This window comes from Mauremys reevesii, linkage group 4 (genome assembly GCF_016161935.1).
Source record: "Mauremys reevesii isolate NIE-2019 linkage group 4, ASM1616193v1, whole genome shotgun sequence".
Classification (NCBI taxonomy): Eukaryota; Metazoa; Chordata; order Testudines; family Geoemydidae; genus Mauremys; species Mauremys reevesii.
The window spans coordinates 40,383,755-40,398,592 of NC_052626.1; the positions used below are offsets into that span (position 1 = coordinate 40,383,755).

At 44.1% G+C, this 14,838-nt stretch overlaps 1 protein-coding gene across 1 annotated transcript in view; it reads left to right on the plus strand.

Moving 5' to 3' along the window:
* Nucleotides 1-13,322, plus strand: part of SPTLC2 (serine palmitoyltransferase long chain base subunit 2) — a 114,089-nt gene extending 100,767 nt beyond the window's left edge. Inside the window, exon 12 of the mRNA XM_039536279.1 lies at nucleotides 6,990-13,322. Within this exon, the coding sequence (XP_039392213.1) occupies nucleotides 6,990-7,109 (120 nt within the window). The 3' untranslated portion in view covers nucleotides 7,110-13,322. The remainder of the gene's footprint in view (nucleotides 1-6,989) is intronic.
* Nucleotides 13,323-14,838: the final 1,516 nt, after the last annotated feature.

Consider the following 14,838-nt stretch of genomic DNA (forward strand, 5'->3'; position numbering starts at 1 on the left):
TCCCATTGCCTCTGCACGCAGAACACCCCCCAGTGAGCCCTGTGCATCCAGAGCTCCCCCCCACACACACACACACATAGCCACCTGCACCCAGATTGCCCAATACAGAACTCCCTCACACCACACCTGGATCCCCCCCACACTAAGCTCCTCCACACTTGGAGCCTGCCAGGCTGTACCTGGCACAGAGGGACAGGGCCCCGGAGTGTTTCTGGGGTAGGCCAGACCCGGCCCTTGCGCAGTGTCAGGGTCGGGTGCAGCCTCACTGCTGAGACTGTTTCTCGGGGGGGCTGCAGGGTGATCTCCCACCTCCATGCTTGTGCTCCCCCTGCCATGCTGGAGACTTCACATTTATTTATTGACAAATAAAATTTTCAGAATTTTGCAGAATTTTAAAATACTGCAGAATTCCCTGAGGACTAAGTGCAGTTGGAACTGTCACCCTTGCCAAAGCCTCAGAGGTGAAAGATTGACTGCTGTCCTCAGAACACTGTCCACCTGCACGTTGGCAGGTGATGGAGGACTGCTCCGTTGCACCCATTCTGGTGACTAAATTCATTTCAAAAGAGAGTTGTTCAAGCTTGTTGTCTTTGAAGGACAGGCATAGTGTATGTAACCCGGTCGGAGGCCATGTCAAAGCTCCCCAGGTTTGCAGACTCTCTGCTTCATGGTGTGGTTCATAGGAGCTTCATAAAGTGATAACTCAAGTGATGCTTTTCCCATGGTACTGAACCCAGTACCTCAGCATGGCTCTAGGAGGCGCTGTGCTGCTGAAGTTACATGAACCTGCCAGGAAACTCTTTTGGGAGCTCCTCCCAAGCACTGTCTCCTATTTTCTTTGGGAGAGAAGGGGAACTGGTGGGGAAGGCACTCGAGATCATATCTCTATGGCTAGAGACCTGCAGAGTCAGAAAACAGGAGACTATTTAAACACACATGGTTTAGACAGCTTACTTAGGTCACTAGCATATACCCTGTAATCGTATTGAGTGGAATACAGCCAACTGCATTGTCTCAGAAGTGCCCAAACATGAGTAGGTGGTAACAGTTCTATGTAGTGTAATAGACAGGAGTTGGCATGTGAGCTGACAGTTTCCAATGTGTTGTCAAAAACCAAGAGCCAACCTCCTCACACTACTACTACAGCACCTTTAGGTCAGCAGCTGAGAATTCCACTTGTTTGGGTTTTGTCTTTGCTAGGAAACGAATAAAACAGAATGGTATAAGTCAGGTATGTGTATACACAATACATAAATGCATGTGCAATTTTATAGCAAGCTTAGATGCAGTTATCTTCTTTCCTCACCACAGTTACTTACTCAATAAAGGATTTACTGAACTATGCCTCACTGCCCCTTACAATTATTTAATCAACTAGGCAAACAGGATGACATGCATACAAGTCACCCAAGTGACCACAGAATCTTAAGCCTTGTCTACACTACAGGGGAAATTCAATCTAAGCTACGCAATTTGAGTTAAGTGAATAGCATAACTCAATTTGATGTAGCTTAGATCTACTTACCGTGGGGTCCACACTACACAATGTCAATGGGAGAGCGATCTGTGGTTGATCCCCCGGTAAGTGTAGAGAAGCCCTTATAGCTGGTCTATACTAGGAACTTACATTGGCATAGCTACGTCACTTAAAGGTGTGCAAAAATCCACATCCCCGAGCATCGTAGTTAAGCAACCTAACCCTCAGTGTACACAGCGTTAGGTTGACAGAAGAATTCTTCCATTGCCCTGTCCATCACCTCTCAGGGAGTTGAATTATCTAGGCCAATGGTTTTCAACCTTTTTTCATTTGTGGACCTCTAAAAATTTTCCAATGGTGGTGCGGACCCCTTTAGAAATCTTAGACAGTCTGTGGACCCCAGATTGAAAACCATTGTAAGTCGACAGGAGAACCCCTCCTGTTGACATAGATGGCATCTGTACTGAAGCATTGAAGCGTTTCAAGTGTAGACAAGCCCTTACTGTCTCTCTCAACTCTACACTATCTGTTGTCTTAATTTAGAGTAAGCACTTAGGGATGAGGTCCATCTACTTGTTTTATCAAGTATGCTTATGATGCTATTATAAATGAATAAATAGTACTGTACCCCTTCCATTAAAAATAAAACCATGCCCCTCTGTAGTAAGCGTACTTTCTTCTACCATCCTGTTCACTAGTAGCAATTTCAACTGCCCAAAGAATGTTTCAAATCTTATTTTCTCATGTTTATTTTTAACTACAATATAGCCAATAACAGTAATAACGCTTTATGTAGAACTTCTCCAAAAATAACCACGTGCTTCAATTTAGAGGAAATTTAGTCTTCTTATGTAGCAGGGGAGTTTGGTTGCAAACAGCCATCAGTGGTTAAGCACTGGCCACCCAATCTGATCCCTCTCTAACTGATTGCAAAAATACCAAAGAAATATTGAAGCTGTGATAGAACAGGGGAGGGCTAGCAGGGGGCTTGTCAGAGCAGAGGCTGGAGAGGGAAATTGGGTAAAGTCTACACTTCTGTGCCTGGAGCTAACCAAGTTCTATTATCCTGACACTTTCCTAAACAAATTTCACTTAGTGTTGGAAGCATGGAGGAGGGAGGCTTTACTTATAAATGATTATATTTGTAATGCTTCCCTTTTCTTATTTAATAAAACCACACAATGGGCAGCAGTTCCCTGTTACAATCTGTAATTGTTTTATGTAAATAAAATTTCCTTGCCTGAAAATATTTGGCTCTGGATTAGAGCGAAGTCCCTCCTAACTTGCATCCCCATGGGCTGGTGCTTTCTTTTCAGTGATGAAAAATATATTGCACTTTCCTGAAGTCAGAGTTCACCAGTGCTGTTTCCTTTGTAGTCTTTGCTAGTCACATGATTCTTTTTGTTTAAAATTAATAAAATCCTAAATCTGAGTTCAAGAATAACAGTTAACAGTTCTTTCAACAGAAATTCAACCTTAAATTGTTTCCATATGGGGCCTTTCATTAAAGCTCTGGTAAAACATGCTCACTATTATACTGAAGTCCGGCTTCTTCCAGGCTTGTCAGTCCCCCAAATTTTGGAGCGGATAGTCTCTTGCTGCCAGATATAACAAGCATGAGGGGCCATTGTTTAAAGAAACAAAAACTTGAAATATTGATCCAGGAAGGTAAATCATGTAGAAATACATTAACCCCTCTTGCTAACACCATCCTCAAGAGCAGATTTGGACTAGACCATCTCACAATTAGAATATTAATCCTACGTAGGGAGTTAGTGATCTCTCATGAAATGGTTGAGTATATCTGTATAAACAAGCTTAAGCTTCAAGCACCATTATGTACAGTGATACTAACCCCAGAAGTTCAGAAACCATGAGCTTGGCCCAGAAATCATGACTTCCTTTAAAAGACAAGGTTTTTTGTTTTTCCTTCTAACTTTTGAAATCTTTGCCCATCCCCCAGAACATGAGACAATTAGCATTGCTTACTCTTGAAAACCTACAATAAGGTGACTTTGGCTCCTGCTACAGAAGTCCTTGGTAGAGGACCCCACTGAGATCAAGGCCCCATTGTGCAAGGCAGTGTAAAAACGTGTAGAAAGGCAGCAGTCCGTCCCCCAAAGAGATCAGTCTAATGCAAAGCATGATGGTGAGTTTGTGACATGAGATCTGGAATTGGGACTCATCAAACTCCTCTGATATAGGGGCTGTCAAACATCCATTAGATGGGAACAACTTCAATCCCTGCTGAGCTGGCCAGGGTTCAATAGTGACCTGCAGGTGAAAAGCTAGGGAGCTTATTTCCAGTGCCCTAAGGTCCAGTCCCCCATAGCACTAATATTATATCTTGGAGAATGAGGCTTGCTTTCTGGAAAGATATGTTTATTAAATCAAGTTTTGATCACTTTGGATCTTACACAAGCAGTGTTTGTCTGTCAGGGGACACAAGCAAAATCTGCCACACTGTGCTCTTAAAGGGACAGCTCATTGCTAACTTGCCTGTCTCAGTCTTCTGGTTCTTTTAATACTTTGGTTGTAAGGTCCTTGGGACGTGGACTGTCTTTTTGTTCTGTTTGTACAGCACCTAACACAATGGGGTCCATGACTGGGGCTCATGTGCGGTATGATAATATAAATAAGAATGTATCAGTAAAACATTAGCACAACATGCAAATTCACTTCTAAATATTTTTTGAATATAAAATGATTCCAGTAACTATTCTAGTGTCCATACACTTAAATATTTATACTTGTGTATTTTTCACCTCCTCATGGGGCACTAACAGAGCTTGAATCTACAGACCCTCTACACAGCCCTCTTCCACATCAGCTATAGCAATAACTGGTGGAGGGAAGCATACTCCTCTCTGTGGATCAGCCCATGCGGGATTACACAACTATATGTGAGACAGTAGTGGAACATTGGGCATCAGGATTCCTAGGTTCTGTTCCTGCTCTGGAAGTAGACTATGGTCTAGGACAGTGGTTCTTAACCTTTACTGCAGCCTGCACCCATTTGGTTCTCAAAATATTTTCTTGCACCCCTTATCAAAAATCGTTTGAAGTAGGTTAGTTCTTTAAACCTAGATATAGCATAACTATAGAATGAGAGAGAGAATTATATATTTACTTGAATTTCGCAGTAAAATTAAGAATACATGAAAAATTGCATGCTTTTTTTTGTTTGCCGGCTCTGACTCTTCTGCTGTTGCTTTTGTATAATGTTGTTAAATACATAGGTTTGATGAAACAAAATAGTTGTACTTACGTGCCTGTGCTTAATTTGTGTTTGATGATTTGCCTTCTAAAAAAATCTGGCACGTCTCGCACCCCCAGAAAGGATATCTCATGCACCCCCTGGGGGTTTGCTCCCCAGGTTAAGAACCACTGGTCTAGGGGTTACAGAGCATAGCCAAGTGTAACAACACTACTGCTTGGGCTGGCTGGAGATTGGACATAGACCTCTTGATATAAAAAACAGGAGCCTGTGCCCTCGAGCACCAGGTCTCAAAGCATGAAAGCCATAGAAGAGGCATAACACTCTCCATGTGGTCTGACCACCATGGGGTAACACTGAGCCCCGGTTTGTGTGGGTTGCATAAGTGCCTCATTCCTTCTGAAAGGCAGTGTAGCAATGTGAGTGATAGTTAGGTGGGCATGCATGCACACACTTCTTCCCCAAAATATTGTGAAGGCAGGAGCTCTTCCTGGGGCCAAAAATCACATTACTCGCAAGAGCTGGTGGCATTGTGTTACCTTGAAGGCATAGGTGCGATCTGAGACAGTATTGCAAAGCTGTAGGGGAAATTACCCTTCCAATGATGAGGCCGCGACCTGAGGACTTAGCTGTTTGTCTGGGAACTGTTCAAGTTCAACCATTCATGCATTCCAAATGGCCCAATTATATGCAAGATGCCAGCGCCCAGCCTTGACTCTTACTGTTAGACTAGCCTGGTTTTCCCAGGAATATTTCAGGTGAGGTCCACTTTGTCATCTTTCAGTGGTAGAGGCGTAATCTGGGGCATGTGGCTAATGAAGAATCATTCCTCTAATGAGCCACACACTCCTCTCATGCAGCACAAATAATAAAAATAAACTTGAATGTAAAGCCTGAAGTAAATATCTATTTTTACTTGAGAGCTTCAATCTGTCATAGCAGCAGAGCTGAGCTGTTATGTCTGCTATGGAAAGGTTGTCCTATTTGGCTGCCTGAGCAAGTTAACGTAGATGTGCTTTGATTTAGTCTTTAGACCCTAGGTGCTGTCCGTTTCAGTTAGTCTTGTAAAGATTCTTTGCTGCAGAGTTGCATGTTGTAATGCCATGTTAAGTCTTTGAACCAAAAAAAAAAAAAATCTTAGTCCAGTTCTAAAATTTGAGACTGATTTTTGATTCTCCTTCCCCCGACTGACAATTTTACCCTTAATTCAAAGTCTTTGGAACCATTGGCTTGATTGGCCAGCAACATGTCTTCATCCTTATCCTGATTCTGTCCATGTCACCTGGGAAAAATCTGTCCCTTGCTAATTTGCCTCATTTATGTAAACTGGTGCAAATTAAAATATAGACAAGGCCTGATGGTGTTCTATAGTGCACATGACACTAGTGACTAGTATGAGGGAAAGTCTTCAGTATAATAGATTCTCTTCTTAGGAGAGGGTCTACTTTGATGACTCTAAGGTAGGGTTGCATGTGATGCTAAAAAAATTCACTCCAGTCAGTGGTGGCCAAAAATCATAGCTGTTTGGTGGCCTGTGTGAAATGATCTTAGTCCAGTTTGTAGTAAAGTGTCCATTGCAAAAGAAACACCATTGCAGTGGGCTTCCCGTGTTAGACGTTTCTGTAAAACGAGAGTGAGCAGCTCATCCTAAGATCCAAATGTGGGACAGACCCAACATGACTTAACTTGCAATAGAGGCTGATAACAAGCTTAGTACCTGTAAGGAACTTTATGCTTTTGAAAGTGCAGTGCTAGTACTAAATAAATAAGTACAGTGTTTGTGTAAAGTTTTCTGCCACTTAGTTTGCATATCTGATGTCAGTTTACAGGGCTAAACTGAGTACATTTGTGTATTTGTGACGGGGGTATGTGGGTCTAAATGGAGTGGCTGTACCTTGTAATGAGGATGTGGAGACTGAGAACTGTCTTTTGGGGTAGCCCTTTCGGGGTTTGCATTAAGACACACTCTGTGAGCCAGGGAAGTATGGGGGAAGCTTGCTTGCCATGCTGCTGTCTTTCACACCTGTTCTGTGCATAAATACAATATTTCATACTCTAGGCACAGTCAGTTGTCAGCTTTACGCTAAAACCACAATCAGATGATTAGGGAGAAGCTTTGTATTGTCTTTAATTTGTGATAAGGGGCAGCATAGCAAAACCTTGCTCAGTTACAGGGTTGCTTTCAACGGAGCCTGTGCACTTAGTGTACGTCAGGGATGCAGAGGTAGCTGTACTCTTAGGTGTTTCATATCCTGATTCTCTCTGCTGATATGTCGTGGTCTCTCCCTCTCCCAGGTTTTAAAGGAATTAGATGAAGTTGGGGACCTCTTGCAACTGAAGTATTCTCGTCACCGGTTGGTGCCTCTCTTGGACCGGCCTTTTGATGAGACTACGTATGAAGAAACAGAAGACTGAACTCCCTCCACATGCCTTGGGACACTCCCACGAGATACTCTGTGGCACACAGGCCAACGCGGTCCTTGAACCACACACTTCTGACTGCTTAGCATAAAAAGGACATTTTTTCACAATACTGAAGTAGCCACACCATCTCTAAATGGCATTTTGTAAATAGTAAAACAGCTTTGATTCTTGTCTCTTGAGGGTATGGCCCTAGAGAGATGCTTGACTTCATTTTTTTTCTTGTTGCTTTTTAAATTATTTATTTGTCACCGTGAAATCACAGTGACCCTAGTTGGCACAGATGCCCCATGTACACTACTAGTCTCAGGAGTGCCAGCTGAAATGTCGTGTCTGCAGCACGGCACTGTTGTGGCAGCACTTCCAATTCACTGCTAGGCGTCTAACTTTGCCAGGGAGTGATGGGCTGGCCAGTTTGTTCAATGGAGACCTGCTAGAGAAACTGTTGATGACTTGTTTAATCTTTTAACAAGATGGATAATCAACCAAAGCTTTTTCCCTTTTGCATTTACTTATGTCTAAAACTTGAGTTGTCTTTTTTTTAAATAATAAACATGTTGCTGACATGTCACTGACAGAAACACTGTTCCAAAATGTCGGCTAGTTCCACCAGCCACAAGCAAGAGATCTCCCTGGACTTCATCCTTTTCCCCCAGTCTGGCTACCCCATTGTTTCCTGGTTTGATGCCAAGTATTGTCTTGTTAAGGGGAGTGATGGAGAGCCTTTCTGAGTAGGAAAGATCTTGCCACTGTAACTCATGGCATAGTCAGGCCTCCATTTCCAAAAATGAGTTTAGTGTCTCACTTCCTCATGTACAAATGACTTTCCTTTGCTCAAGCTTTAGAACTGTCCAGGTCTGTAAAAAGATGATCAGATGATTGATAGGTTATAAAAATTGTACTCAGAATTATAACTAAAACCCACAAACCTTTCTCTTCTACTGGAGAAAGCTCCCATTTGCTATCGGAACCAGAATTGCATGGCAAGAAGGGTATAATGAGCAACTACATTTGGGGCAGTTCTGCAAAAGAAATCTTAGTGTGCAGCATGCAGTTAACTCCAATGTAGCGTGTTCAGATTTGTTTGTCTGAGACTCTCTATATATTTTGTGAAATTGCTTTTGCAAAGATTAATGTCTTAAACAAAGCACTGAATGAGACTGCAAAGCCAAGATCTACAATTTGGTGTGGGGGGTCGCTCTTAAAGTTGGTCTGGTCATGATGCTCTGTGCAGGTGGCAGAGACCTTTAGAATGAGAGTCTCAATTTTCAGATGGAAGCACAGTGTGGATCAAGTCCATCTGTCTGGTGCAGCAAAGCAAGAGAACTTTTTAAGTGTCATTGTAGTTCTGTAACTTTCATTCTGTGCCACTGACAGAAGTGGCACTCTTTGATCACTAAAGCCAAGCACATCTGCAGACACTGCGTGACGGATTAAAGCAGTATCACCTTCTGTTTTATAGAAACTCCATTTTATAATCTAGTCTATGTCTACACTAGCACTTATGTCGGTCAGGGGTGTGGAAAAAACACCGTTTGGGGGGGGGTGGTTTTAATTGTACTCACGGGAGAGTTCTCTCCTGTCGGCATAGAGCGTCTACACGGGAGACCTTAGAGCGGTGCTGCTGTAAAGTCTGTAGTGTAGACACAGACCTAGGATTGTTCATCTTGCCCCATGCTGTATAACTAACCCTCAGAAGCAAATGGTCTCATGTCTAAAAACAATCATTTTTGTTGGTTTGAAGTGCAGTAGTACAAAATCAGAAGTTATAAAAATGTAAATTGAAATTATGAATTGAAATAGCCATGGATAAGTTCTCCAGTATATCCAATCCACTGGAGATGTTTTGTTTGCTGGAACTGATCATCTATCCATACAATATGTCCAAACCTCACATGTGGTCATGATAGCCATAGAATAGTTTCCTTTATTTCTTCAGTCATGGAATAAACTGCAAAGTCCTGGAATGATCTGAGTTTATTTTGCCCCTTTGACCCTCTTCACCTGCACTCTGCCCATTAAGTCTTCTCAGCCAGGACTGCTTGTAACATTCCAAACCCATGAGTAGCTCAGATAGCTGCTGCTTTTTAAAGGGTCCTATCATAAAAATAGCTTCTGGGTTTTTTTCCCCTCTGCTAAATGTGGCAGGAACCTGGATAAGATCATCCCAAGAATTCCTGATCAAAGCTCCAGGCCTGAAGACACTCCAGGCCTGGTCAAGTGATAGCTTGTATGAAATCAGGCCTTAAAGCTATCGGAGCCAGAAATACAGGCTGTAGGTCAGTGGGGACCTGGAATTTTGAGGCTTCTCAGGGCTGTACAGGGCACTTGTATCTGACCCCATGTGATCAGCCTAATGGACCTTTAAAATTGTAACATGCTAACTCCCAGAAAACTTACTTTAGAGTCTAAAAAGTTAGTCCTAATTTCTTTCCCTCTTCCTGTGCATTTAGTCTCTCGATGCTAAGGCAGTCTGGCTTTGTAGACAGAGGGTAATGAAAAATACTAATACATTACCTTATTAAACTCCGTTAAAGTATTTCTAAAATAGGTTTGCTGTTTTTTTTAAAAAGTCTCAGAGTAGTTAATATGCGATTGGGTTCTATGACAGTTGTTTGGGATGACCTGTGGCAATAACCATCACGTCACGGTACACCATCATATTAAATACTGTATCCATTCCTAAGACTTGGCTCTATCACACTCTGCCCAGCTAACATTGGGAAACCACTTGATTAAATTTCAGTCTTGGATCGCCTTGGGGTCTGTGCTGCATCCTGTATGGGAAGTGGGATTTTTTTTTTCTGGTTCAGGAGGCCTATGTTCAGGAGGACGTGTTTGGCCAAAATCTGATAACTAGGTAAATTGCTTCTAAAAACATGTTAAGAGCTTGAGTTTTGGCACATTGTGTTCAGTTAGTCGTGTCTTAAAATCTAGGGAAATCTTTCAAGAGCCATTGAAAATGTCATCCCCAGAAATGAAAGAGCAGGTCTCTGCTGCATCAGACTACGCTTGCCTTCGTGTGGAAATGGGATGGCATTGTACCTGGGGGTGGGGGGGATTGCGGACTCAGCAGTTGCAAAGCTTTCACCAGAAGTAAATTCATGCCCTTTTTATCCTTGCAGAAATAGTGAATGAAAGTTGCTCTTAGAGTGAAATGAGGAGGAGAGAGGCTGCTTAGGATGCAGACCTCAGGCTCTGCCAACTTTTATGAGCAGCTTTAATTGAAAATTACTTTGTTTTTTTTCCCCACTGTTATATAAAGAGATGCATAGCTCCAAGACAGAATTAAGACTGGCCTTGTGCAGAGGGTTTCTGTTTGTACTGAATTTTGACCCTTGTTGTGCAAAGCATATCTGGAGAAGGGAGTTAAGGAAGAGAGGGGAAAGCTTACTTCCTGAGCTGGAGAGGACTTTAAAACACACAGTGCTAGTGCTGATATCTGCTTTATTAAACCTAAAGGGTTGTCCACAGTCTTACACTCAGCTTTAGTAAAGGGAGGCTACTGTGAACTAGTGAAAGATGTGGTCCTTCCATCCTGCCGGGGACTCGCCTTCCCCCCCGGGAGATCTTTTTCCAGAGTTAAGGAAGCACATGAAGTTCTCATGATCTGTAGTCACAATTCTATTTCTTTTAGTTCCTGTGGGGGAGAAGGGACTATTTATTTTATTTCTGGTATCAAAATATCTAGGATTTGGTTTGTACTGTAGGGGACAAGCATTTGTACAATGTCTCTGCATGCACGCTATTTTTTTTAACACTGTTTGATTTCTGTATCTCTGATGTGCACGTCTTTTTACTTCTGAGGAGCAACTTGAGAGGTTTTTTGCACTCAGGGTTCCTGTGGTTACTGGTAAAGCACACTTTACTCTAATCCCAAGCTCCCAGGCATGAGCTGGTCCAATTCCTGGTGTGGGTGAAAGCACTTTCTGCCCCTCCCTTATTGCCTGTTGCAGTCAGTTATCAGGGATAGGTAGAATCTTTCAGTGAGGGAATTGCAGCATTTTCCTCTTATGCACCTACAGAACAGAACCCCCTCACCCCCTGTCATAATTGCACCTTCCTGCTGAAAGCAGGCACGGGAAGTGGTCCAGTGAAACTAATGCAGCCCAGTGCCATTCATGCGAGGGAAATCTGACTTCCTAATCCAACAGTGGACAATGAACAAAGAAAAGGTTTTAGTATTACCATCGCTTTCTCCTCTCTGCTGTGTGGAAGGCTTTTCCACATGCTTTAGAGCAGTGATCCTGAAAGTAGGAGTGCAGCTCCCACTGGTTGAAGGATTTGAGCCTTGCCTGCTCCAGACCTCCTGAAGCTCCATATAAATGGAAATGCTCCTTCCCATCTGCCTGTCACCTTTATCTCCCTTCCCCCTTTGGAAAAGTGTTTGGCTTGTATCCTAAATGGGGCAAGAATAGAGGTTTTTTGGCCTCCAGGTATTTCCAGTCTAGGATTCATACCATCTATCAGTGAGGTTAGTTAACAGACCATTCAAGTGAAGCAGAGGAGAGGGTGGGAGAACAGACATGGGGAATCTGATCACACATAAGAGAGTGTCCTGCAGAGTTCTAAACTGCTACCATGGCCACTTTTCTCTCTGTACAGACAATACGGCCTGTGGAGACATGTCCCAGAATGCAGTGTTCCATCTCAACCACTATAGTTATGCTCAGCTTTTGAGAACATTGCATACTGGAACCTACAATCTCTATCAGTTGCACCTGTGTATTGAAGAGTAATGTAGCTGCAGACTGTTCCATTTGAACATAAGTTCAGCCTCAGGGTACCAGTAAATCACTAATGTGACTGTCCCAGGACACAAGCTGGAACTGAAGTGGACCACCATCAGGTGAGAGAAGCAGTCAGGTGTGGTCCATTTAACTTGAAACCATTTTTTTAAACTAAGTGTAATTGTGGTGACTTGTACTCCTGCAAAGGTTCCCAGTCTTGCAACTTGTATTCCTGTTCAAAGGTTTTGTGTGTTGGGCTTGCACACATGGGCAGTGTGTCTGCCCTAGGGGAAGTACTTTGGGGTTTATCTCATGTTAAAGTGCTTTGTACCGAGCTTGGAGCTCTTCTGTTCCGTCTGTGTCCCAAAAAAGGGTTGGGTGGGGGAGGAGGGATGACTGGACTGTACAGTGCGTATTATTAAAAGGCCTTAAACTGTGATTTTTTTAATATAAAGAATTAATAAACTGACTCGAAAGAATACAATGGATCTTAACCCTTAGATATACTGTGCTCATAATTAAGCAATATAGAATGTAGTTCCTTGGGGGTAGGAGGGTTGGGTTTGCTTTTGCGTTCAGCCCTGCATATCAGCAAGGTTTGTTTAACAAGCAGAAGAGGTATCTGTACACAAGGGTCAAGTGCAGTCATTACAGCTCTGCATCCATGCTACTGCTTGGCAAGGTTTGGTGATCTGGCCCTGGGCTGCTGGAAGAGAGGAAGGATTAGCGGGAGGCTGGGGGAGAGAGGTTTTAGGATGCAGGAAGCTGAGGCAGCTAGCAACTTAATTATTTATTCACCTGTAGACAGGCATGTGTGTCAGTGGAGCAGCAGGAATGGGCCAGGGGTTGATGCAGATAGAGAGATCGCTGACCAAATGAAGCGCGCTGTAAACCATACAGACACTGTGCATCCACTATTTGCCAAATCACACCCTGTTCAGCCAGTATTTCTGCAGTCCCCTAACAGAGTGTATTAAGCTAAAGGCATTTCCAGTTTTTCAGTGTCACTCCAGAAGGGGGCTAATAAAGGTTTGAGAGAGCAAAATAGCTACCATGGAGCCTGAGGCTTTAGGCTAGTTGCCCCAAAGCTAATGGTGGCCCATATCTCCATAGCCCCAGGGTTGAATCACCATCCAGTCATAGCTTTTGAAGTCTTACATTGCACTGTGTTCCTTTGCCTCTGCATTGCTATAATGTACATATATATTGGATCTTTTGTAGATATGAAACATTTTAAATGACATTTTTAATGGGCTTCCCCAGAATATTTTATGCCAGATATCTAATTTTTTTTACACGGTTGAGAATTAACATGAAGCTGGGTACTGTGTGGGCAGGGAGGGAGAAGAGAAGCAGATGGTACATTGACTATAAAAAGGGTAACAATGCATGTTAGAAACACTGGAGAAAAACAACTGCTTGGAAAAAAATTGTTAAAATATAATCTGTTCTACATAATAAAGAATTCAGAAAAGGCCTTGGGGGTGTGTTTGCTTTTTACAAATGTTGACAAGATTTCTGCCCTGTAAGTGGGTCAAGAAGCACAAGCTATTGGGCTCGCTGTCGGAATTGCTGGGTACGATTCTATGGGTCTGTGTTATGCAGGATGTACATGGGCTGCTTTAAAGGGAGTTGTGGAGTTGCCCCTCAGCTCTGGTCTAGACCCTACTCACAATGTGTTTGCAGCACGGTCCTGATGGCAGTGAAGCCTCCGGGAGAGTCTCTTAGTCTGTTCCAGCTTTGAGACTCAGCTCGCATCTCTGCCCGGAAATGCATGGCTCATTTCAGATCTACATTCAGCCATCTGTAAATCAGAGATGTCAAGTCTTTGAAATTGAGAACAGCCGGGTCTGGTATTCCAACACAGGTGCTCAAACTGGCCTGTAGGTGACTGAATACTGATTTGAGCACGCAAATGAGGCTTCCTGTTAGCTTTTTCTCATTCGGAAAATGTATTTCTGTTGTCTGAAGGAAACCCAAACATTTCTGTGCTTGATCTGCAAGGAGGCTACGTCCCTGGGGATATGCTATGATGATGAATACTTCTCAGTAGGTTTTGGTTTTGGTTTTTTCCCCCTCACCTCTCGCATCTTCCTTGGAGTGGGCTGGGTAGGACTCTGGTTCCTCAGATGTTTGTCACCCTTTGTAAAGGCCAGTACAGTGGTGGATTAGCCACTGGGCCAACAAAGCCTGTGCCCAGGGGCCCTGGAAAAAATGCGCCACTGGGCAGCAGAAGCCTGGGTGGGGCAGGGGAAGCCCCAGTGCCCCAAACCTGCTCCCCAACAGCAGCAGCGGGTGAGCAGGACAGGGGAAGCGCCCCTAACCCTATCCCCAGCAGAAGCTGCAGGACAGGGGAAGCCGCCCCACAGCAGCCCCTGTCCCCACCAGAAGGCATAGGGTGGCAGGGCAAGTCCCCACACCCAACCTGCTCTCTGGCAGAAATGCTGGGAGAGGCAGGAGAAGCCCCAGTGCCCTGACTCTGGTGCCCTGCAGAAGCGGGGGGGTGGCAGGGGATGCCTCAGCCTCCTGAGCCCCACTGCGGCCCTGGGACTGGAGGAGCTCTCACTCCCTGCTGCGGCCCTGGGGACAGAGCTTCTCTGGTCTTGGTGCTGCAATGAAGGGGCAGAATGGGGGAACCCTGGGTGGAACAGGGGTGGGCCCTAGGGAAGAGGCAGAAAGGGGTGGGGTTGTGGGCAGGGCTGCAGGTGGAAGGGGGTGAGGAGGGGCCCTCCACTTGCTCTGGCCCAGGTGGGGTCTCAAGAAACCTTAATCTGCCCTGGGCCAGTGGGTCCAGAGTCAGACGCTTGGATGCTTGAGAGCTGGGGGCCAGCTTTGGGCCTAAACAATCCACTAGGCCCTCTGTTATTCCAGAGCAGTGATTTCCCTACACGCTCCCACCCCCGAATTTCCCCAACACCCCCCCCCATTTTGTTAACTAGTTACAATTTAGTAACTGTTTGGAAGTCTGAATTGAAATTGAAACATTAATACAC